Consider the following 24,222-nt stretch of genomic DNA (forward strand, 5'->3'; position numbering starts at 1 on the left):
TCACAACAACTCTTTGAGGCAGGTGCTGCTATAATCATCATGGTATCTATAAGGAAATGAAGGTACAGACAAGTTAAATGCCTGCCTAAAAATCACACAGATGGCTTGAGGTGAGGCTGGGTTTGTCCCAGACAGTCTGGCTCCAGTACCCACACTCTTAACCTCCACAGCAAATGGAAAAAATGAAGCCATAAAAGAGACTAGAAGCCAACACAGGTGAACATTTATCTCATTTTCAAGTGGGAAAGGACTTTCTAAGCATAAAACCAGAGATAGTAACCACAGAAGAAAAGAGTAACCCATTTGACTATATAAAAACATCATAGCATCACAAAACTCCATAAACAAATAGAAAAAGTGAGTGATGAATTGGGGAAAAATATTTGCTATACATGTATGGCCATTGGAAGGTTAATATCCTTTCTAAATAAAAAGCTATGACAAATCAATAAGAAAAAAATGATGAACACCCTATTAGGACTAAGGATATGACCAGACAATTAAGAAAAAGTACAGATGATTAATAGATAGTATAGGTAATCAAAGAATGCAAATGTCAACAATGTGGTAATATTTTTTCTTACCTGTTATGCTGAGAAAGGATTTAAAAATGAAAATACCCACCGAGGGTTAGCTTGAGTACAAGAAGCACAAAACAGGACAACCTTTTGAAAGAACAGTTTGCAGAGAGGGTCAGAAACCTTAAAAATGCACATCCCCCTTGTCCCAGCAACTCCATTTTCAGGAATCCAAGGAACTATCAAGAATGATTATGGGGAAAACCTAGAAATAACCCAAATGTCTGGGAATTGGCACTGGGTCAAACCAATTATGGTTCATACCAATGTGAGGACAGTCTTGACAGCCACAAAAGATCATATGTTGAAACAATTTTTAGTGACCTACAAAAACACTCCTGCTAATTAAATAAAACAGGAATAAAACCAATAGAGAGAGTGGTTCTAATTTGGTTAAAAAAATACTAACAGCTAACAGTGAGCACTTGCTAAGACTACAGAGATGAACTGGCTCCAGCCCTAAACAGCCTGCTTGGTTCTTGAACACGGACTCTGGACACACACATACACACATACACACAGGCACACACGCATGCATGCACACACACACAGTCCTGGGGTAGGACCACTTAGCTAAACCACGATTCACAATGGCATGAAGTGCCCCCCAGGAGGTTCTCTCATGCCATGCAAGCCCAGGTTCATTTAAACGCTCAGCCTGACCCAACAGCTCACAATCCTCCTTCGATAGGGGCAAAGAGAAGTGATGCTCACTCTTGTAAAAATGGAAATGTCCTCATCGAATTACTCAGTACACTATCATTAGGCACCAACTGTACAAAGCTCTGTGCTGGATGTTGGGCAGGAAGGCGGGTGGAAGGCTAGACAAGAGAGCAGGAGAAATGGTGGGAGTGAAACGGAGGAAAGAAGATGGGGTGTGGTGAAGATGGAGGAGACAGAGACAGGAAAGCTGGGCAGACCCTGAGAAAGAGCGGTGGAGAGTCTGAGTGTCAGGGAAACAGACAAGGGTGGGCAGAGCAACATGGAAAGAGGGAGATGGGGCGAGCTATGAAAAGACAAGAGGTGAAGAGAAGGGGGGGGTGTAGTTGAAATTTCCAGTTACACCTGGATAGTGTTCAAGTCATTCAAAGCTCTGAAATTCATAAAGACTGGCAGTTGGCCTATTAAAATAAAATCCTGCCCATCTCCACATCGATCAATTTCTTTATCTTTGCCTCTGCCCATGCATTGATTAAGCGCTTTACCTATCAGTCTGCTGGGATTTATTATTACTCTTATTATTGTAAAAAATATCTTACCTGACCGGAGCCACAGTTGCTGTGCATGTCTTGATGATACCAGAGGGCTCCTGACCACCCCCCAGTGCCTGCCTCACTGCCATCTCTTCCACTGGACCCACATTTGATGGGGAAGAGCAAGGGCACTCACCTTGGTGAAGTGGACTGGCAGAGAAGGATCAGCCCGGCTTGTGGGAAACTGTCACATATCAAAAACAACTTTGCTTTTATACCGAGAAGAAAAACCACGGTGTGGAAGCCACAGACCTCTCTCTTCTAATAATCCAATTTTTTTTTTCGATGAGTGTGTGTGCTGATAATCACGGGGTGGGGGGGGTTCTCATAGTTTTTTCTCTCTCTTGCTCTCTCTCTCTCTCTCACTTGCTCGCTCTGTTTCTCCTCTTCTTGATTATGAGACTTAAACGGAAATTTTGAAATTTTGGGTTTTTTCTTTGCCCTTTACGAGTCATCTGAAAATATGATTTCTTCCCCTTGCCACAGAGGTGAGAGGTATCAATGAGATAACAGGGCTCATGAGAAACCACAGTTTTTTACACAAAAGTGTGTAGAGTTAGAAAAAAAAAAACAAGGGAAAAAAAACCTCAAATAAATCACGGAGGCGTCCCAAACAGGCAGAGATACCACTGTGAGTGTGATGGGTCAGGAGACACCAGGGAAAGAAACTGAATAGGGCTGAGTTTCCAGAGGCCTGCTCCATACCTCAGTTCTCCCTTAGGGAGAATTGATATGGTCGTCACTGCTCTTACTGCCCAAGGAGCTCTGCAACCCATCTCCCCACAGAGGGGGCATGGAAGTCATTTCATGGAGAAAAATGCAGGGAGTCCCTTTCTATCTGCCGCAACTCACAGAATCGAACAGTCAGAGAATCACTGGCTCCCAGAATCCACTTAGCATCACTGAGTGAGGAAAGGGAGCAAAGTCTCATCACGTAGTAGGGCTTGAGAGCTCTAACCTGGAGGGTACCCTACAGGGAAGGACCTGAGGAGGCCCCCAGTGTTAATGCATCTGTCCTCATGAATCCCAGAAGCCCCTTGGGACACTGGCCCTCTCTTTGTCAAGGACACCATGACCCGATGCTTCTAGGCCCCCAGCCTTTGCGATTTTCTACTTTGAAAAAATCCCAGTTTCCCAGGTTTCAGGATTCCAAATATCAGCCACCATCCCCATAGCTGACATTTATCTCCAATTTTCCATATGCCAGACACAGTGCTGAATGATTCTCCCCAATGATCACATTCAGTCCTCACCACGGCTTTCTGCAGTCCATCTTGTCATTGTGGCCATTACACATATAGGGAAAACAGAAGTGTGAAGTAGTCGAGCAATGTGTCCACGGTGACAGAGCTGGCAAGTGGGGGCTCTGCCTTCTTTGGTGCCAGCCTTAAAAACCCCCAGTGTCCTTGGGCCTAACAGTCTTGGATCTTAAAATTCTGGGATGCCATGACAGGGAAGTTCTGAGATTTGGAGATTCCTCTGGGGGCTTGAAGCTTGTGAGGTTTTACGGTTGTCCAAGAAGTGGCGGCTGCATTTCCTTACTTCACCAGGAACCCTCCTTTAACCAGTGGTCAACAGGGGAAACCAGACTCCAGGGGCTTCTCCTGATCGGTCATAGCTGTGACTCCCAGACCCTGGCTCCTCAGTGCCCTGCATGGACCAGGGTTCTGTTATCCAATATTTACTCCAAGCCCTCTGCAAGATTGGCTTCAGGCCTAGGGAAGAGAGATTGGAAACCACTTTTTATTCACATGGTACAAATCTAGTGGCCAAGACCCACCCCTTAACCCCTTCACCTTCCCCCACCCACCTCCGAAACCCTGAAAGAAAGGAGAGCCTTCTTTCCTTAACTCAGACTCACCTTTCTGGAAAAGCCCAGAGGGGGCCTGATACCTTGGCTTGTGAAGATAAGAAAAAAAAAGTGAGCAGAAAAAAAAGACCTAAAAAAAAAATCAGCCAACAACAATTAAAAAAAAAAAAAAAAAAAAAACCAAACCCAACCCTCCTTACCATTAGTTCAAAACCAAACTTTCACTGGTTGAGGTTTCTGAGTTGGTGGGACACGTCTGAGACCCAAAGATGGCCTGTGTACGCTGGGCAGCCAGGGGAGGCACCAAAGTGGGATGAGGTCCTCAGGTTGGAGGCTTGCAGGTATCTTGTGTACAGCAGGGGCTTAACAGGTGTGGCCTGTGGTTGGGAGCAAGATGGTGTGAGGAGCTTGTTCGTTAAGGAGTCTTGGGGAACTGCCTTTAGGGATAGGCTAATGACCCCTTGTTCCTCATGGACTTGGGTCTGAACATTCCTTATACTTCCTGTATAACCATAAACTAGGCTAGTTCCGGAGGCTGAGGCCTCATTCCTTGCCTCAGGATCTGTCTCCTCTTAAGACAGGGGACTGGTTTTCTTTTATAGGGTCAGAGGTGTGGGCTTCATCCTCCTCATACCCTCCCTATAGACCATCCCTCCCTTACTGTCATTTACTCCATGAGAGGAGTGGCCAGAGAAGTAGGGGGATAACTGAGTGAGGGTGGTGGCCCAGGATCCCAGGAGGCCACCTGAGTGGGGCTTGAGGTAAGGGAGGGGTGATGCTGCTGCTGCTGAGACCCTTTACAGAGTGAGGGCTGGCGGGTCAGGTGGGCAGAGAGGGGCAGAGGTCACCACCTCCTTTCTGTATGGGACTATATCCTCTTGTGTGGAAGGTTTCTGGGGGAGAGTACACAGGATTACACGGACAGGTTTGTGAAAGTCCCCAGAGCAGGGGCAGGGGGTGGGAAGGGTTTGACAGACTCGAAGGAGGTGAGGGATGGATCCATGGGATCATGGATCACCCAAGTGATTCCAGAGGGAACAGCCAGCTTAAAGGCCTTGAGCGGGAGTGTGATTTGCTCCAGGTAGTCAGTGTGGTTAGAAGGGTGGGAGCGAGAGGAAGAGGGGTAGGAGGTGAGATCAGAGAAGAGACTTGGGGGTTAGACCCTGCAGGACCTTGTAGTCCATGTAGGACTTTGGCTTTTACTCTGAGTGAGGAGGAGGCCACAGGAGGGTTGTGCATAGGGGAGAGACATAAACTGCCTTAGGATTCAACAGGCTCCCTCTGACTGCTGAGTATAGAACAGGTTGTTGGAGTGAAGGTGGAAGCAGGGGAACCTGAGACAAATAGGCTACTGCAGTGGTCCAGTGACTGATGATGTGCTGGCAGTGGAGGGGGTCAGGAGAGGCTGGATTCACGAAATATTTTGAATGGGGAGCTGACAATTTGCTCAAGGATGAGAGTCTTGGGGCCAGACCAGGACACAGATAATGCCCTAACTACAAGTAAGATCCCCCCCCTGCAAATTCTATCTTGTTTAATCCTCTTTTCTTCTGTGATTTTCCCTCTGTTGCTTGCAACTGAAAATAATCCTTCCTGACCCATGACCACCTCCCCCTGGACACAGACCTGAGGAGGGGTAGGCTACTGGGGGGACCTACCCTCTCCTTGGGATGTTGTGCTTCAGAACCTTGCATACAGTAGGTGAGCAGAAAACACTCCCAGAATGGAGGGGGAACGTATGAATGGCCATGCTCAGTGGACAAAAGCTACGTATCAGTTCCCACCCAGTTCCCACCCGAGGGAGGACCTCAAAGGAAAGTGAAAGGATGAAGAAGCAGGAGCAGTTCTCCTGGCAGAGGGAACATCAGGAGCAGAGATGGGGGACAGAAAGAGGGAAGTGCGGCCACTTTGGGTGTGGAGTGCCAGTGGGGCAAAAAAGACAGGACTTTAGTTCATGGTTGGTAATGCCAACATGTCCAACCAACTCCTGGCTCATACAGTCAGGCTCAGTGTTTCGCTGAGCTGAAGTTAGAAAAAGCTAATTTTCCAAAAAAGGTTGATTTCTCATTGGGCCATTCATTCAACAATGGTGCCACGTCCTGGAGAATGCTGAGGGTGATCATCAAGGGCATTATTGGCTGGTGGCATTGCTCAAGGAAAGGTTCTGAGGTGGGCAGGGAAGACCCAGTAATTGCGACGGGAGAATCCCTTTTGCTTTCTTAGATCTCACACTAAGGGTGCAGTCTAAGTCTTCAGGGACTCTGGGCATTCACAGCCCTGGGGCAATGAGAAGTCGCGGAAGGCTAAGGAGATGGTAAATCCATTCTCTTCCCAACGGCCGTGCGCATTCAATGGCTCTGCGGCCCAACCCCCCTACAGCCCAGACTGCCTCCTCTGGCCTCCTTTTTGGCTGTTCATCCCCCTCCTTCACACAACCTCCAACACCCCGGTTGGTTCTGTTCTTTTCCGTTCCGCCTCCGTGTCCTTCCGTCCCACTAGACTTTCTAGCCTTGGCATTGGTTCATTTCGTTTTAGCACTGCCCTTTGAGGTCTCAACTGCTTCATTCTGGCTCCTTCATTGGCCATCCGTCATCGTTCTTCCCGGCTCCTGCCTTCACCATCCACTCCCATTGGCCCTGTCCCTCCAGTCCCGCCTCCGAGGCCGCTCTTACGTCACCTCTTTCTAGCCTTCGTATTAGCTAGTTTAGCCCTAGCACCGCCTCTTGAAGGCACAATGCAAGATCACAAGACTCCCCACTGGCTCACTGTGGCCATTATCTTATCGTCATCTCCTCTACGCCACCGGCGCTTGGCTCCCCATTGGCCATTCACGGTCTCTATCATCGCGTCCCAGCGCCTACGCAACCAAGGGATCTCCTGCTTTTTGGGCCTCTCCGCTCCCTGCTGCTCCCATCACCTGTAGACATTCCATTTTCGCCGCCACACACATGCCGCTCCCGCTCACACTCCCCCACCGGCTGCCCCACCTTTGCTCTTTTCAACCCGGACCCCGCACCACCCCCATTTAGGCCTCCCTATTGATTCCCCCATCATCCCGCCTCCTGCTCCGCCCACTCTCGGGCATCCCCATTGGCTGCGTGCTGCTCCTGCACTCGCTTCGCCGCTACGTCATCCGTGCACAGCTCCCCATTGGCTTTCTGCTCTACCTGTCTTAGTCTCACCGCCTACATCCCCCTTGCGCTGTCCCCCCCCGCACTGGCCTTCCCATTGGCTGCCCGCCCCTTCAGGCCCTGCCCCCGCCGGTCCCGCCACCGGTGCCGTCGGTGCCGCCGCCGCCGCCGCCGATATGGCGCGCCCGGCCCCTGTGGAGCCCCCGCTGCGGCATCCCGCGCCCCCCTCGCCGGCTGCGGGCGAGCCCCGCACCTCTGTTGAGGCGGCGGTGGCGCCGCGGAGAGTGCTGTTCGCCGACGAGGCCCTGGGGCTGCCGCTGGCGCAGCTGCGCCGCTACCGGCCGTGGGGCGGGCCCGGGGCGGGCAAGATGGCGGCGGCGGCCGGGCAAGATGGCGACGGCGGCGGGGCTGACGAGGACGACGATGGCGAGGATGGGGATGAAGGGGAGGAGGAAGAGGAGGCTTGCCCTGCGCCCTCGCCGCTGTGCCCCGTCCCCGCTGGCGGGGGGTTTTACCTGGTGCCCACATTTTCGCTGCCGTCCGCACCGGGCCGTCTGGAGCGCTTGGGGCGCGTCATGGTGGAGCTGGAGGCGCTGCTGCCGCCTCCCGGAGCGGTCCCCGGGGGTGCCGGGGTGTGGGTGCCTGGGGGGCGCCCGCCGGTACTGCGCGGGTTGGTACGCGTGCTGAACCGCTCCTTCGAGAAGGCGGTGCACGTGCGGGCCTCACACGACGGCTGGGCTTCCTTCTGCGACCACCCAGCGCGCTACGTCCCGCGCAGCCCGCCGGGGGCAGGAGCGGGAGGACCAGGAGCAGGAGATCCCATCCTGGATCCCGGCCTGGGCTTGGGCCCTGGCCAGGCGTCCGCCTCCTCGCCCGACGACGGCGGCCGCACCGACCGCTTTGCCTTCCAGCTGCCCTTTGCTGAGGGCGCGGGCGATGGGGCGCGCCTGGACTTCGTGGTGCGCTATGAGACCCCCGAGGGCACTTTCTGGGCCAACAATCAAGGGCGCAACTACACAGTCCTGCTCCGGATCGCACCCGCTCCCACACCCACTGATGCTGAAGGGCTGCCCCAGCAGCAGCAGCTGCAGCAGCTGGAGCCACAGCCCGAGTGCCAGGGTCCCGTGGAGGCTGAGGCCAGGCAGCTGAAGAGCTGCATGAAGCCGGTGAGGCGCAGGTAATGTCTGCCAGCGCCACCTCCGCCAACGCAGGGCTGTGTCTAGGATGGAGGACAAGCATCCCAACCTAGGAACCCCTCAGGCCTGCTCTCCAGGACAGGGAGGAGGACTCATTCAATCAGTTAGTCAAAGAGTAAGGCAAACATGTGCTAGGCTCTGTTTTAATTACTGGGGTTTCATTCATTCATTAATTGAATTCCACTGTAAAACTGAACAAGACAGACATCTTCCCTGCCCTCAAGGATACGTATAGGCTCCTATGGGAGACAGTTTGAAAAAAATAAGCAGATAAGATACGTACGGATAAGATTAGTTGCTGGGAGGAAAGTGAAATAGGCTAAGGGGATAGTTTGGAGGGAATAGCTAGCTGCTTTAGAGTGTTGAGGAAAGGCCTTTAAGGAGGTGAGTCCTGGAAGATTGCAAGTGGAGTCATGCAGATGGGGGAGGAGTTTGTAGAAAAGGGAACAGGAAGGACTTTTCTGATGAGGTGCCATTTAAACTGAGTCCTGAATGATAAAGGAGGAATGGTTACGTACAGAAATGGGATCAAAGGTGTTCTAGGCAGAGGGAACTGAGTACAAAGGTCCTGAAGTGAGAATGAGGTTGGTGTGAATGATGAGCAGTGTGCAGGAGTGGACAGCACTTCAGTGACCTAGTAGGGTGGACCAAGGGCCTTGCCAGTGGGGAAGAGGAAATCTGATTCCCATTTGACAGTAGTAAACCAGAGTTCAAGAGGGAGAAACTGGTTGAGGAAGTGATGGCGCCTGGCTTTTCCAATTCCACCATGGCTGACCTTGAAGCCTGTGCATCTCTTTACTGTTAATGCTCTAATCTAGCGCGAGGCCTCCTGCAGAACTGAGGGGCTGAGTCTATGCTCTCACTGGGAAGCAGTTGCTCTGGCAGAGGCAGAACCAGATGATCCTGGACTGGAAGTTCTTGTCCTTTGTTTTTGCCTGTGATCATTCAGAGCCTGGGGGAAGGGACCAGTTAACCCCAGGAAGCCTGATAGGAGACTAGGTTTTCTCAGTCAAGCTAGGAGTTCTTTTAAGGTAGCAGCTTCAAAGGCCTGATTCTTTTGGAGTGTCAGAGTCTAACCTGGGATAAGTAGAGTCTCTGTGCATGTGTGAGAAATGTACACATTTCCCTGCTTCCAGGGGGATTGGAAATGGGAATGGGAAAATGTGTTCTAGACCTTGTATGTGCTTGATTAGAAGCCTTTGGGTGCAGCAAGATGTTTGTGGACCTGGCAAGGCCATGGGCTGTGAGTGAGTGGTTCAGAAAGTTCTAGCTTGGGGCTGGTGGGCAGGTGTGCCTGGGTATGTGAGCAAGCAGGCAAGTACCGACTCACCGACCTGTGAACCCCACAGTAACCTGAGAGTCTAAAGGGGGCAGGCAGCATGCCTTTCCTTACAGTGTTAAGAGAGTGGGTTCTGACATCAGAGTGCCTCGGTTCAAATTGCAGCCCTGCTGTCTACTGGCTTTGTGACCTTGGCTAACTTATTTGACCACACTGTTCCTCAATACCCTTATCTGTAAAATGGCTAATTAACGCCACCTACTTCAGAGGAGACGAGTAAAAGCACTCAGAACCAAATCTGGCTCATAGCAGTGCCAGAAAATATTAGCTTGTGTTTATGTTTATATTTATATTTAGGGAATCACACATATAGTTCCTTGAATAGTCCTGAACTCTGCTCTGCCCATCACCTGCTGTGTGGCCTTGCCTCAGTTTCTTTACCTATAAGCCTCAGTCTTCTCATCGGACAGTTGCTTTGGTTGGGTTGAATGCAGCAAACATGGGCAAGGCACTTAAGGATGGTGGTCGGCTCTGAGAAATAGTGGCCAGCATTTACTGAGCTCTGCTGAGTGCTTCAAGTCTGTTCTCTCCTGAGTCCTGCTGTGCATGCTCTGTGGTATAAGTGCTCTGGTTATCCACATTTAATAAAGGGGCAGACAGGTAGCTCAGGGAGGTGAGCCAGCTTACTCAAGACCCCTCAGCTAGTGAGTGACAGGACCAGGGAGAAAGTGCTAGGGACTTTTTTTTTTTTTCTTTTTTTTTTACTTCTGGAAGGTCTGTCAGGTAATTCTGCATTTCATTCTTGGTGTTCCCAGCAGGTCATGCTTTCCTTTTAACTTCTTTCTCTCTCTCTTTCTCTCTTCAGTCTCTCCCTTCTTCACGTTTTTTGAGGTATACCTATACAAAGTGTACTGATCTTAAGCTCAGTGGATTTTTACCTATGCATGCTTTTGTGTAGCCATCACCCAGATCAAGGTTTCAAGTGCCCAGAATCCCCTTCATTTCTGTCACTTTTCCCAAGTTGTCTTCCCAGGTGGCTGTCATGGGAGCCCTGTCTGGAAGATGCGACAGTTTGGGTAACAGTTTGGTCATTTTGGAGTGTAAAAGGAAGAGAACAGAGTAATCAAAAGCTCGCAGGGCCAAGGTGGGTGGAGAGGGTGTTTTTCTTTTAAAATACATGAGTGGTTTTAAGGAGAAATTGAAGCAGCCCGTTCAGACAATTGTTTTGGTATCTGGCCCCAGGTCTGTGGTTCCTAACATGACTTGTGATATTATTTTAAGTGGGCAGATGGCTTTTTGATAGCTTCTTTATCTTTTGATCTCAGCTCTTGCAAAGGGGAGGTTGGTGCTCATTGCAAGATCAGCGGTAAGATTTTCTTTGTAGGTCGGTGGCTTTCTTAGCGAGTACATTTCAACTTATTATTGTTGTAAAAGCTGTGTGCTGCTGGTGACTTGGAGTGCTGTTGAAGAACAGCTGCCCCCTGCAACCCAGCCCTCTTGGGAAATGGTAGCTGATCTCAGGGGATAGGCTTAACCCGTGGGAACCCCATGGTAGAGGGTTTCTTGTTCAGAAGTACTGGCTGCAGGCCCACCGTGAACTGGGCATGGCCGTGTCAGGTGGGGGCACGGGAGGTCTGTGGTAGCCATTGGGCTACAGCTCAGAAACCGAAATGGCTGCATTCCTGGGATCGCTGGACCAGGCTTTGGATAACCCTTAGGCTTAGAGATGTTCCATCAACAAGCGTTTGTTGAGGGCCTACTATGTGCTGGGCACAGTGCTAGGTTCAAACAGAGAAAAAGATGGAGGCTGGCACTCAGCTATCAAAGGTTTTGTAGCGGTACTGGGTGGGGAAAAGCAGGGACGGAGGGCTTGGTACATGAGGCCTGGCAGAGACCCTACTCTGTGCTTGGTATTTTGCTGAGGGTTTGGGTGCAAAGGCCTCATACAATCCTTTCAACATTCCCTGTGAGAGAGACTGTTTTTATCCCTTTCCTGGATGAGCAAACAGAGGCTCCCAGAGTCCAGAGTCCTAGGACTGGTGTCAGGAGGAGCCCTCCTGGTCTGCCTTGGCTTAACACCCTTAGAAGGTGTCCCATTCCTCTTAAAAATAAAGACCAAGAAAGCCTCAGCATGGCCTTCAAGCATCCCCCTGCCCTGTCCTCCAGTCTGGCATCTGCAGCTGCCAGTCTCATTTCACACCATCCTCTGCCTTCTGAGCTCCTGTCACCACGGTCTCATTGAGGTGCCTTGCCCCTTACTGTCTCAGGGCCTTCCACCCATGCTGTTTTCCTTCACCAGGAATGTTGGTCCTGTGCTCCTCTCTGTCTCCTCAGTTTGGTCCTTCAGTCCTAAGAGGGCTTCCTCTGGGAAGCCTGTCCATCCCAACATCCTCAGGCCTCAGTGTGTTCATAACATGGAGCAGGTGAGCCCTGCTGAAGAACATCACATAGCAGAACAGATGTGTGTTGCCACAAATTTAAGCTCATTTTCCAGCTTGCCTGGCAGTCCTGTTCTATTTTTCTGATCCACTCTTGTCTCCACTTTGATGTGACTCTTTTCACATGTTCTTTACCTTCAGACTTCCTGCTTCAAAAAACAAAATGAAGCCATAAGAAGGGAACTCCCCACAACTTGCAGCCCCTAAGCCTGCAAACTAAGTTCCCTCCCTTGTGTTACAGGGGAGAAGAGGGTCCTTTTACTCAGGCCATTCCCCCCTCCCCGGACTTATGCCCTGGGTCCTATTTTCTGCCACTTGCTCCAGAACTTGACCTTTCTCTCCTGGCTGTTTTTCAACCACCCTCCTTGCTGATCCTCTCAGCCTTTATGTGTGCTAGTGTCTCTGCTTTCTTAAAAACCTGTTCTTTGACCTCACCTCTGTCCCTGCTGCTCTTGGCCAGCACCTAATCACCCCCGTTCATTACGGACTCCCCCTTCTAAAGAATTCCCCACACTCCTCCGTTTGCTTCAGCTGCCCCCCCCCCAACATCTGCCAGATTCCATAGGTGGTTTTGGTTTTCTTCTTGAAGCGGTTGATCCCTCCTTCTTAAAAAAACAGTCTTCTCTTGCCTTGGGACCACGCTCTGCTGCTTTCCTCTTAACACTCTGGCCCTTCTCCTTGCTATTTCCTTCCACCTCACATAGCCAAGCTCGGTGTCTCCACTTGGCTGATGTCCCAAAGATGCATCCCGTGTTCAAGATCACATCCATCACCTCCCTGAAAGTGTTCCTGAGCGGCCTCTTCCCTACCCCTCCCTTGCTTATATCTTCCTTCTAAGCATCCTAAGCCCATCCTGACCCTGGAGTCTGGGCCAGGGCCCTTTTTGTTCTAGGGCATTCATCCTTTCCTGAAGGCACCGACCTCAGTTTGCAGTTAGACCTTCATTAGGGGATTATTGGATGACCCTCCCTGCCCTCTTAGACTGTAAGCTCCGTGAGGGGTAGGGACACGGTCTGCTTTGGTTCACCACTGTATTCCTGCAGGGCCTGCCATGGTGCCTGGCACTTAACAGGTGCTCAATAAATGTTTGTTGAAAGAATGAGTGTGAGTTATTTTTTTAAATGTCTTCCTCCACACGAAATTGTAAGCTTCCTAGTTGAGGTGCTCACCATTGCGTCTCCAGGGTCTGTCACTGGGCTGATGCACAGTAAGGCCTCTGATTTTTAGGTCACCTGTTGCTGAATGGATGGGGACCCAATTTGCTATCTTGAGTTGGCAGCCTCAGGGGAAACCAGAACAATCAAAGTTGAAACAGGACAGGCCAAGGGCCATCTTAGTTGTCTGGAAAGTGAGGATTTTGTGAGAAAGTGGTCCTCTTTTACTCCACAGTCAGTAGGGCATCATGGTTAAGGGTGTGGACAGACGCCACCCGCTATAGAAGTGGCAGAGCTTAGATCTGAGCCAGGGCGGTCCTGCTCTAGTTCCCCAGTTCTCAACTGCTATACCAGGCTGGGTGGTACATCTTAACCAGTGGGACATCGGTGGGCAAGTTGCTTTCCTTTTCAAAGCCTCAGTTTTCCCTCAGTGGGAGATTGGAGGGGGATTGGTGTTCGTTAGCACTTCATAGGCGACGTTCCACTCTTTCCTGAATTCATGGCCCTCTGAGATAGCTGTTACCATTATACCTTCTTTACGAAGGTTCAGTGACTTGCTCCAGGTCACACAGCTGGTAGGTGGCAGAGCTGAGGTTATTCAAAAGTACACATCCTGACCCTTCATTGAGCTGTGGAATCATCAATTTCCTGGATCACAACGAATATTAGAGAAAAAAACTAGCATAGGAAATTATCAGCGTGCATCCTAACACATAGTAAAGGTAAGTGTTGTTTCATTCAAAGAACAACTTTTTCAGTTCTATATATGTATATTTCCACATGCATGGGTGTGCTGACTTATGATGTAAAATGTATTTCTTACTGTGGGTTACCGCCAAACAAATGAAGTCACTGCTGTAAAAGAAGCTCATGGCAGTGATAAACTGCTCTCCTTCCTCCACCTCGCTGGATGGGCTGTAAGTCTCAGAGTTGCTACTGACACAGACTGTAGTCGGGGAAGGCAGAACAATGCCCCCGCAGAATGTGGTGGCTTTTACAGCCACTTCAAACCCTGTTCTTTTCAGAAAGCAGATGGCTTGGGGTAACCAGAATTCCAAGTATCGAGGGGCAGGTTTCTGAAGCCATCTGACCCCCTGGAGAGTCAGCATTATCTTTGAGTTGACTACATGGGAGCTGGGGTCTGTTGAGTTTCCCTTTGGGTTTCAGCATGTGACCCACTTTGGGCTGGCTGGGTTCTTTGAAAACAATGTTGGGGGTGCTCCCAGAGGACTCGGGGTGGTAGGGGCAGTGATGTGACTGCTCTGAAAGTCTGCTTTGCTCTTCCCCATTGGGGATTGTCAGCCCCCCCTTGCCCTCACTCTGACGATTCACTTTTTTGTTCTGTCTCCGGCTGGCCCAGGTTGGGGCCAATGGCACCTCTTTCTGAAATCTCACCTCCTGCCCCACCCCCCCGGGTGTCGTCTGAGGTCAGCGGTCATTGAGTTTCCTGATGGCAGGAGGAATTTCACACCCAGGATATTGGTGTGGCCCCTTCTAGGCTGCGCGTCTTGACTAGTTCTAGAGAACACCCCAAGGATGCATCCTGGATGCAGGCCCACTACTGCCTACTGCCCTTGAGGAGATAGCATGTGGCATTTGTGGGGCCAGTGCCAAAAGAGCAGGTTTCCTTCTCGAAAATTAGCAAGCACCCTGGAGGTACAGTTTTGTTCTTAATCTCCTCCCTCCCCATTTTTCTAAGAACCCCTCTTCTCTGTTACTGATCAGTGAGTCAGTATACACTTGTACCCCATTTCTCTTACTATCCTCCTTTTGATTAAAGTCATAGCTGCCCCTGACTGTTTACTGTGAAAGACAGTTCAAGGATATTTAGTTTTTTTTTTTTCTTCAGCCCACAGTTTCAAACACTGTCTTCAAAATGGAGCCCACTTTGGATTGTTATCAGTGTGGTATGTAGTTAGTGGGTGTAGAGACATGGTTCCTTGAGCCTCAGTTTCCGCATTTGTAAAAAGGGAAGAATGTCTCTTTGAAGGATGGATGTGAAGGTTTTCAAATGACTTGGTGTATCAATGAAAAGGGCCCACGTTGGAGGAGATGAACAATAAATGCTTGTGCCTTCTGCTTTCATCTCTCTGACTTCAGAGGTATGGAGAGTGCCCTGTGTACTTCTGCTGACTTTGTGGATCTTGGGATCAGCTGAATTGCTTGACCTGATTTTTGGAAGTTCCTCTTCTCACGCTCCTTGGCTGCAGAAGAGATGCTTTGGGGGCTGAACAATTTGTTTTGTGTTTGTTTTTCTTCTCTCTCTTCTTTCTTCAACTGAACTGTGGAATTCTTTTCCTTCTGGTTGGCTGCATCCTGTGTCCCGTCACCCCCCACCCCCACACTCTTTACTCTCTCGTGTACATTCAGGACTCTGGAGTGGTATTTAGAAGCTTGGTTGTGCGTGTCAGCACTGAACCAGATGGTAGGGGATGGCTTGCCTCGTCCTGCCCCTGGGAGGAAGGGCTGCCCTTCTGTTTGTGGGTCTTCTTTAAGAAGCTTGCTTTAGAAGATCCTAGGAAGGTGACATTTTTCTAATGAAGGTTTACACCAGCAAAAGAAGTCAGTAGAAATTGTTTTGGGCCACAAGTCCAAAGCCCTTGACTTTAAACTTACTGGGGGGAGGAGGGTGGGACCTGGTGCACGATCAAGCTGGTTTGTTCCAAATACCCCTTTCTTATCCATGATGCTCAGGAGTTGGTGGCCAGGCTTCCAGAGTTACTCACTCCAGGGCCTTGTAATATTCAGATTCAAATACCTTTGGTGAGGTGCACGAGCCCTAGTCATTGGAGAAAGATAGATGGTCCCTTCTGGGGCTTCTAGACTCTAGATCTATGCACCTGGTTCACATTTCTTCCCTGAGGGACCTTGCAGCCACTGCTGTGTCTGTTGATCTAGGCACATGTCCCATGAAGGCAGGGAAACTGAGAATGAATATATGGGCAAAAGGCAGGTCCAAAGAAAAGCCCAAATGAAAGAAGAAGGAGAGATGTTGTCTTATTACTGCTGCCCGCCTCTATCTACTTCCAGAAAGGGTCGGAGATAGGGTTGAGGTAAGACCTCAGTTTCCCTCGTCCAGGAAGTAGCAGTGTGTTGATTGAGAGCTCAAATTTAGACATGGGAGCTGAAAGGCTTAGGTTTGGATCCTTGCTGTGTGACCTTGAGCTGTTTCCTCGGCTCCCTCATCATCATTTGTGAGATGCAGATAATAATACTGCCTACTTCACAGGATTAAAAGTACCTACCTCACAGAATTGTTGTGAGGATTACATTAATATAGGTGAAGTGCATAGAACAGTGCCCAGCATCATAGTGGGTATTCAGGTCATCTAGTGATCCTCGGTTTCTGTGAGGTAATTGATTATGTGTTTTCAAAAAGTTGCAACCATCTGCAGAAATGTCAACATAATCATATTACCTTTTGGGAAGAAAAAGGTCTGAGCAATTGCCTCAGCTCCTCTCTGTCCCCGCTCATGTTTTTGTTAACACTTCCCTCTCATTTGTCTTCATCTGTCAACATTTGGCACTCATTTCTGAGAATGAGAACAGCGATTTCTCCATGATCCCTGTGACCCCACCCCTGGCAGAGACTGGCTGAAATACACTTGCCTTGTGCCACTTAGACCTTGCTCGGGGCCTGACTTGCCTGGTGGAGGAAGACCAATCCTCATGAATATCTACAGTAGATTCAGCTCCCCCACCTCCCCGCTCAGTGCCAGGCCCCGGTGTCTGGCTTGATGTCCTCATTTCCCCTGACTGCCCTGTGCTTGGTGTGCACATCCTGGCTGTCCTGTGCTCTGTTTTAAGGTGAGGAGGGTGAGGCTCAGAAAGGTTAGGTGGTTGGCCAGGCTGGTAGGGTGACGGGTGGAGGGTTGGTGGAGGGACCCAGGTTTTTGTGACCTCAGTTTACTTCCTTTTTCCACTGGTCTCCTTTTGGTTATCCAGTTGCTTCCTTTCTTCCCTTTGCTGCTTTCTGAGTCCCAAAGTCCTTGCCTGCCCTTTCTTGGAAAAAGCATGCTCCTCTACAGCTAGGAATGTACCCCCAAAGAAATGATCCAGAATGCTTGTAAAGCCATGCCCAACCACATCTGCCAGAGTCTGCTTCGTGAGAGTAAAACCAAGGCAACAAACTAGCTGCTCAGTAGGTTGGGAATGGGTACATACGTTACAGTGAGCTGCCATGAGAGTAGGCAGCCATATCACACGTTGACAAAAGTATATAGTCATGCTTCTTACTGTTACAGGGACAAAGCCAGTGGTGAAATGTCATCTGCAGAATCTAAGTGATTTTTGTAGAATATCTGGAATTAAATTTTCCAAAATGGTGCTAGTGGTTGCCTCGGGCTGATGCGTGGCTTTTCCCCTTTTTTGTGCTTTCCTGTGTATCATAACATTTCTACGATGAGAGCGTAGGACTTTTCTAATTAGGGGATAGAAAGGGGTGACAGAGGGAAGATAGCCACAGTCCCTTGAGAGTGGGCCACCCCAGAGGCTCAAAAGGTACTGGTGGGTGGCAGAACTGGCCTCTCAGGACATCAGATCCATGCATTCTCCCTTTTGCCCTGCAGGCCTCCTGAGGAAGAACTGAGGATGAACAACCTGGATGGTAACACCCCTGCTATGGGTAAGCAATTGGCCGGCTTTGGGGGTTTTAGCTTCTATTTACCATTTCTTTCTTCTCCCTGTTTTCTTTTTTAAGAAAGATTTTACTTATTTATGAGAGAGAGAGAGAGAGAGAGCGCGCACGATCAGGGGGGAGTGGCATGGAGAGGGAGAAGCAGACTCCCCATTGAGCAGGGAGCCTGACATCGATCCCAGGACTCTGGGATCATGACCTGAACCGAAGGCAGATGCTTAACCAACTGAGCCCCTCAGGCACCCTCTCCCTCTTTTCTTTTTTTTAAGATTTTATTTATTCATTCATGAGAGATACAGAGAAAGGCAGAGACATAGGCAGGGGGAGAAGCAGGCTCCCCTGCAGGGAGCCTGATGTCGGACTCAATCTCAGGACCCTGGGATCATGCCCTGAGCTGAAGGCAGACACTCAACCACTGAACCACCCAGGTGTCCCTCCCTGTTTCCTTCATACAAATTAGGAGGTGCCCTCTGCCTTAGAGTGTCACAGAAAGCTGCAGAAGCAAAACTGCCAAGTAGCCAGAAGAGCAGATTTAAAAAAAAAAAAAAACTAAACCAGGCCTGCTTGTACACCTTCCTCACCCCAACACTACCCTTCTCTTCTCTCCAGCGGAACGCCCTAAAGTCCAGGAGTCAGTGGGTCCCCTGGTGGCCCCCACCCCTCTCCGTCCATGGCCTCAGATGACACTTCAGGTAAGTAGGCCCTGGCAGCCTCTGGATGGACAGCCCAGTGGGAGACTGAGTGGTGGGGGCCGACTTGCTCCAGGTCTGCCCTGGGTCGGAGGGAGGCCTCCCAAATCAGAACCTGATGGCAGAGGGGTAGAAATGCAGTTATTTACCTGAGCTTTGTTAAGTTAGCAAATATTTATTGAGTGCTTGCTCCATGCTAAGCAGTTTAAGGCATTGGGAAGATGGTTGTGACCACTCTGTCTTCATGGGGCTTATTTACATTTTAATGGAGTGAGACATGACAAAACAAATAATAGTCAAAATATATGATATTTTAGATGATGGTGAGGTCTAAGGAAAAAAATAAAGGGATGGGGAGTGTGTGTGTGCACATGCACACATGTGAGACACATACACATATACATGGGGGTGGGGGGGATGTTTTGTGAGTTTAGATCGGGTGGCCAGGGGAGGCTGTCATGGTAGGTGAGATTTGAGCAAAAATCTGGAGAACGTGGGAGAGAGACATGTGAACAACTAGGGGAAGAACATCCCAGGCAGGTGCAAAGTCCCTCAGGCCCAGGCATGGCAAAGGTATGTGAGGAACAGTGAGGAGCAGTGAGTGGGGGAGGGGAGGAGCAGCAGGAGGTAAGGTCAGACAGGTTGGGGACAGATCGCCTAGGGTCTCATGGGCCTGGGAGAGAACTCTGGCTTTTCCTCTGAGTGACAGGGGAGCCATGGAAGGGTCAGAAGGCTTGAGAGCAGAGAAGGGCCATGATCTGATTTAGGATTTAATGGGCTCCCTCTGGCTGTTGTGAGGAAAACAGGCTATAAGGGCAAGGGTGGGAGCAGGCCCCCCACGCCCACCAGGGGGAGGCTGCTGCCGTGTTCCAGGCCAGTGATGCCCTTGCTGGCAGGGAGGCAGAGATTCTGGAGATGTCATGTGTATGTGTGTGTGTGTGTGTGTGTGTGTGTGTGTGTGTGTTAGTACAAAGATTTTTTTTTAAGATTTTATTTATTTATTCATGAGAGACAGAGAGAGAGAGAGAGAGAGAGGCAGAGACAGGCAGCAGGAGAAGCAGGCTCCATGCAGGAAGCCTGATGCAGGGGATCCCTGGGTGGCGCAGCGGTTTGGAGCCTGCCTTTGGCCCAGGGCGCGATCCTGGAGTCCCGGGATCGAGTACCACATTGGGCTCCCGGTGCTTGGAGCCTGCTTCTCCCTCTGCCTGTGTCTCTGCCTCTCTCTCTCTCTCCATGTGACTATCATGAATAAATAAATTAAAAAAAAAAAAGGAAGCCTGATGCAGGACTCTATCCTGGGACCCCGGGATCACGCCCTGAGCCGAAGGGAGGCGCTCAACCACTGAGCCACCCAGGAATCCCAAGTACAAAGATTTGCAAACATATCAGAAGAGATTAGTATAATGAACTCACATATGCCTATCACCCAAGCTTCAACAGATTTTAATCCCTGTATGTGCTTACTTATTTCCATACCCCCTCTGCCCCCCCACCACTGCCTATGGAATTATTTGGGAAAAATCCAGACATTATCTCATCCATAAATATTTCAGTTTGTATCTCAGAAAATTAAGCACTCTTACACACACACACACACACACACACACACTCACTCACATACACACATACCACAATGTAGCATCACACCTCAGGAAATTAGCAGTCAGTCCATAATATCATCAAATAGTTGATAAGTGTTCAAATTTCCTTATCTCAGTGGTGTTGTAGGATCCAAACCAGGTCAACACATTGCATTTGGTGGATGGGGCTTTTTTAGATTTTTCTTTTTTAAAAAAAGCATTTATTTATTTGTAAGAGGCACAGAGAGAGAGAGGCAGAGACATAGGCAGAGGGAGAAGCAGGCTCCTCGCAGGGAGCACGATGTGGGACTCGATTCCGGACCCTGGGATCACACCCTGAGCTGATGCTCACCAACTGAGCCGCCAAGGTGTCCCTTTTTTAGATTTTTCAATCTCCCTCACTTTTCTGGCAATTTGTTTGTTGAAGAGCCCTTGTTTGTCCTGTAGAGTTTCCCACAGTCTGGTTTCGGCTGATTGCATCCACATGGAAACACATTTCTTACTCTATTTTTATTAATATATTAATTCCATTTGATTAATGTGATCTATTAAATTAACTAATGTACTTTATTAAACTATCAATTTTATTAAATTGATTAATTAAATACAATCTATTATTATTAAATGAATTTAACTTGAATTGATTCTGTTTAATTCTCTTGTTCCCATTTTATTTATTAATTGGAATTCTTCTCTAAAGAGAAACTTTCTCATATCAACTGTTTGGCTGCCTTGAGGATATATAATTTGTATTGAAAAAGCTGTATAAATTTTTTCCTTTTTATTTACTAGTTTTCAGAAAAAATGAACTTCTCTGAAGTTGACCAGTTAAAGGATTTTTGGTTTGGGTATATTATTACTAACTCACGAATTTGAAACATATTTGATAAGTTTCAATCCATTCCATTTATTTATTTATTTTGATGTTTAAATTGAACTATCTCTAGCCAGTGGAAACTTATTTACATTGGTTCCAAAGTCCTTTTGAATATATCCCCATCATTCTTTGAACACTAACTCGCATTCTAGAATGACAGCATATCTTAGACTCATCTTGTACTTTCCCTGCCCCAAACCTGGAAGCAGTCATTTATTTAGAAAACTCTGGTTCCTTTTAGTGGAGAACGGTGTTTAGAAACCAGGATATGGGTTCTCGGTGTGGTTGTTGTCGTTTCTAGGCCTTGTTAAAATAAATTGTTTTAAAAGAGAAAATACGTGAGGATATTCTGGGTATGTTTTGAAGGTCAACTGACAGTATTTACTGATAGCCTTTCACCAAATATTGTTGCTAACTGCATTCCTTAGCTTTATGATCTGCAGAAGTCCCATTTTACTCCATCTGATTTTGTTATTTTAATATAGATGACATAGGTTCTGGGGTTTGGAGAACTAGAGAGGGCCCTTTAGGGAAGGTTTATCTGGAAACACCTGTGGGGCTGGGTGTGGGCTGTCGTTAGCTCTCACTTTCTCTGCTTGTCCCATCCCCTCCTCTACTTCATTCCTTTCCCTTTCTCTCCCCTCCTGCCCTGCCCTCCCACCCCATGGCTCTAGGTTTCTGAAGTTACAGTGACTGGCAAACCCCCAGAAGAAGGTGACGTCCCCAGAAGCAATCCACCTGTGGCTTTCACAGAGGTCCCCCAGGCACCAGCCATCAGGATTCTCCCCTCTTCCTCTCTCTGTGGCCTGGGGGGCTCCCCCAGGGACCAGGCCTCAGGGCCCGATGCAAGTGAGGGGGCACCCGGGCCTCTCCTGGAACCCAACCAGCAACAGGTGGAGGCCACGTGGGAAGTATCGAGAGAGCATGGAGGGGGCCGAAAGGACTCCATGGTGGGGGCTATTATTGATGAACCCCCTGGGGGTCTGGAGGTTGTGAGTGGGTTGGAGGAGCTGCTTGGCGAGGACACCATTGACCAGGAGCTGGAGCAGCTCTACCTATCCCACCTGAGCCGCCTGCGGGCTGCTGTGGCTGCAGGTGGGGCAGGAGGTGGTGGGGAGGGCCCCACAGATGGGGGGGTGTCCCCCAGCCATCCCCTGGGCATACTCACGGACCGAGACCTGATCTTGAAGTGGCCTGGCCCTGAGCGGGCCCTGAACAGTGCCCTGGCTGAGGAGATCACACTGCATTATGCCCGGCTGGGGCGTGGTGTGGAGCTTATCAAGGACACTGAAGACCCTGATGAGGAGGGGGAGGGCGAAGAGGGACTCTCTGTCATACCCTCCAGCCCAGAAGGGGACACCCCCAAGGAATCACCTCCGGAAATCCTCTCTGGGGCCCATTCTGTGGTAGCCACTATGGGAGATGTGTGGCTTCCATGGGCAGAGGGCTCGGGATGTGACAGCCCTGTGGTTCTGGGTGCAGAGGGTCAGTTCACCAGGGCTCCAGAAAAAGGGATGGGCAAGGACACTGATTCTTTGCATATGAGTAGGGTGACATCTGGGGTGACCGGGTCCCCAGGGGGGAAGGAAGGCCGGATGGAGTTTACCACTGAGTGGGCAGACAGCTTGGTTCCCATATCTGGTAAGGAGCCAGCCGCTCCAGTCCTACGGGGGCAAAGTCTTACCCTTCTTGGTCCCTCGGGGGCTGCAGTCTGTCCTAGCCTGGCCAGGCCCCACATGAGCTCCCAGGATGAGGAGGGTCCAGGCCCAAGCCTTGATCCTCCAAAGAAGTCTCCCACCTTAGCAGCCCCTGCAGAATGTTTGTGTATATTACCTCCCCAGCTCTGGGGGCCCTTGACCCAGACTCTGGGGGTCCTGGCTGGGTTGGTGGTGGTCCCTGTGGCTCTGAACAGTGGTATGTCCCTCCTGGTGCTTGCACTGTGCCTCTCTCTGGCCTGGTTCTCGTAGAGGCTGCTTATGGGGCGCAGCAATGATAGGCTTCCCCCTCTTTGGAGTCTGGGGTAGGCAGTCCCTATACCCCCCCAGGGGCTTCTGATGGGCTATGTGGCTTGTATAGTGAGGGGTCTTTTGCTTCTGAGAATGCCTGACTGGAAAGAGACCTTCCCATCCCTGAGGACTTGTGGGCACAGGGCTTCTTGCGGTGATACCAGTGGAGGGGAACAGGGCTCGGTGGATGGTGTGAGATATCTTTTCAGAAGGGAACTGGGCATGTCCTCCCTACCCCCCAAGCCTGTATTTATTTTTGTATAATTCTCTGGACGAGGGAGAGTGGTCGTGAGCTGGTCTTGGGGCACAATTACCCAGAGATATATTTATTAACAGCCAACCTGTGCAACCTGCTGGAGCTTTATTTTTAATTTAATTTATATAGAGTACCTATTATTATATGCCACAATAGAGCTCTATGAAAAATGATGTGTCTTACTGTACAGTGTTCTCTTGTTTGGGCCTGCATGTGTGGGGTGGTCATGTTCTGTGGGAGGCTCAAGGTGGGGAGTTGGGCGTGGGACATGGCCATGCCTGCTGCTACAGCTTCAATATGCCCTTGAGGATCTGTGTCACCTCACCTTATGGTCCTACTCCGTGTGGTCTGGTGGTCTTTGGAGGGGCAGGTCCTTTGGTCTTTTCTATATTCTGCCAGGGAGGGAGGAAGAATGATTGCCATATGAGGGTTTGCTGTCGAACACGTGGCTGTAGTGATGGATGTGATCAGCTGTAGATGTGGGAATACCAGTTATGAATCAGCCACAAGGTTTTGAAGTTACTGAAAAAAAAAAAGGCCTCTGATACCAGGAGGAGACCCCTCTGTCCCCAAGATCGGGAAGGTCTCAGAAGGGACAGAGGAGTTAATGTGCTGTGAAGAATTCATACCAGAGTTGCTGTCCACAGGCATTGCATTTCTAACTCAAAGCAGGTTACCCAGACACTTTGAAAGAAAGGATAGATATATTTACTGCATGCAAATAAAAAATCTCTGCACAGCAAAATAAAACACCATATATTTACTTCCTTTCACAGAAAAAGTTTACACCAACTTTCTTCCATTCTCCTCCAGGGCTCCAGTACTTTTCTGTAACAGTCCCAATCAGATCGTTTGCTCAACCACTTCCAAAAGTGCTGAAGTCACTGATGATATATGATTGGTGTATCAATGGCCACCTCCCAGACTTCATCTTACTTGACCTATGGGCAGCATTTAACACAGTGGGTCATCCTATCAACTTTGAAATCTTTCTTTACTTGGCTTGCAGGACACCACACTTGACTAGTTTTCCTCTTTCCTCATTGGCCATTCTTCTAGGACAGTGCTGGGCACATAGTAAGTCCTCAATAAATGCCTACTGAATGAAAAAAATGAAGGAACAAATAAGCAATGTGGGAAAATACAGAGACATGGTTAGAGAACTTAGTTGGTCATTCAGTGGTTACAAGCTCAGCTTAGTTCCCCAAATGTTGACTGACCACCTCTTCTCTGCTCTGAGGACACAGAGGAAGGATCTCACAGTCTAGTGGGAGGACAGATACAGAGAAAGGATTTTAGTGGAGTGTGGTTAGTTGCATTAGCAGTGGTGGGGGCCTCA

General features: G+C 49.5%; 2 protein-coding genes across 8 annotated transcripts in view; one reads left to right on the plus strand and one right to left on the minus strand.

Moving 5' to 3' along the window:
* Positions 1-7,404, minus strand: part of FOXP3 (forkhead box P3) — a 19,647-nt gene extending 12,243 nt beyond the window's left edge. For 2 of the 6 annotated variants that reach the window (XM_035711611.2, XM_025468655.3), the window contains exons 1-3: positions 7,288-7,404; positions 3,842-4,018; positions 1,968-3,546 (exon numbers count right to left, since the gene is read on the minus strand). The gene's annotated coding sequence lies outside the window, so the exon portion shown is untranslated. Of the gene's footprint in view, positions 1-1,967; positions 3,547-3,841; positions 4,019-5,299; positions 6,037-6,077; positions 6,192-6,558; positions 6,611-7,025; positions 7,131-7,287 lie in introns of those variants that run through there. The other 4 variants (XM_049107326.1, XM_049107328.1, XM_049107327.1 and 1 more) reach the window with 4 other exon arrangements.
* Positions 6,922-23,056, plus strand: PPP1R3F (protein phosphatase 1 regulatory subunit 3F). 2 transcript variants are annotated; one of them, XM_025468652.3, is made up of 4 exons: positions 6,922-7,949; positions 17,408-17,463; positions 18,085-18,167; positions 21,296-23,056. In XM_025468652.3, exons 1-4 carry the CDS (start codon positions 6,949-6,951, stop codon positions 22,586-22,588), a joined length of 2,433 nt encoding a protein of 810 aa, XP_025324437.1. In that variant the 5' UTR covers positions 6,922-6,948; the 3' UTR covers positions 22,589-23,056. The 2 variants fall into 2 exon arrangements, with proteins under 2 accessions (XP_025324437.1, XP_035567499.1); XM_035711606.2 differs by lacking the exon at positions 6,922-7,949 and adding an exon at positions 7,973-16,646.
* Positions 23,057-24,222: the final 1,166 nt, after the last annotated feature.

Source organism: Canis lupus, chromosome X, assembly GCF_003254725.2.
Source record: "Canis lupus dingo isolate Sandy chromosome X, ASM325472v2, whole genome shotgun sequence".
Classification (NCBI taxonomy): Eukaryota; Metazoa; Chordata; class Mammalia; order Carnivora; family Canidae; genus Canis; species Canis lupus.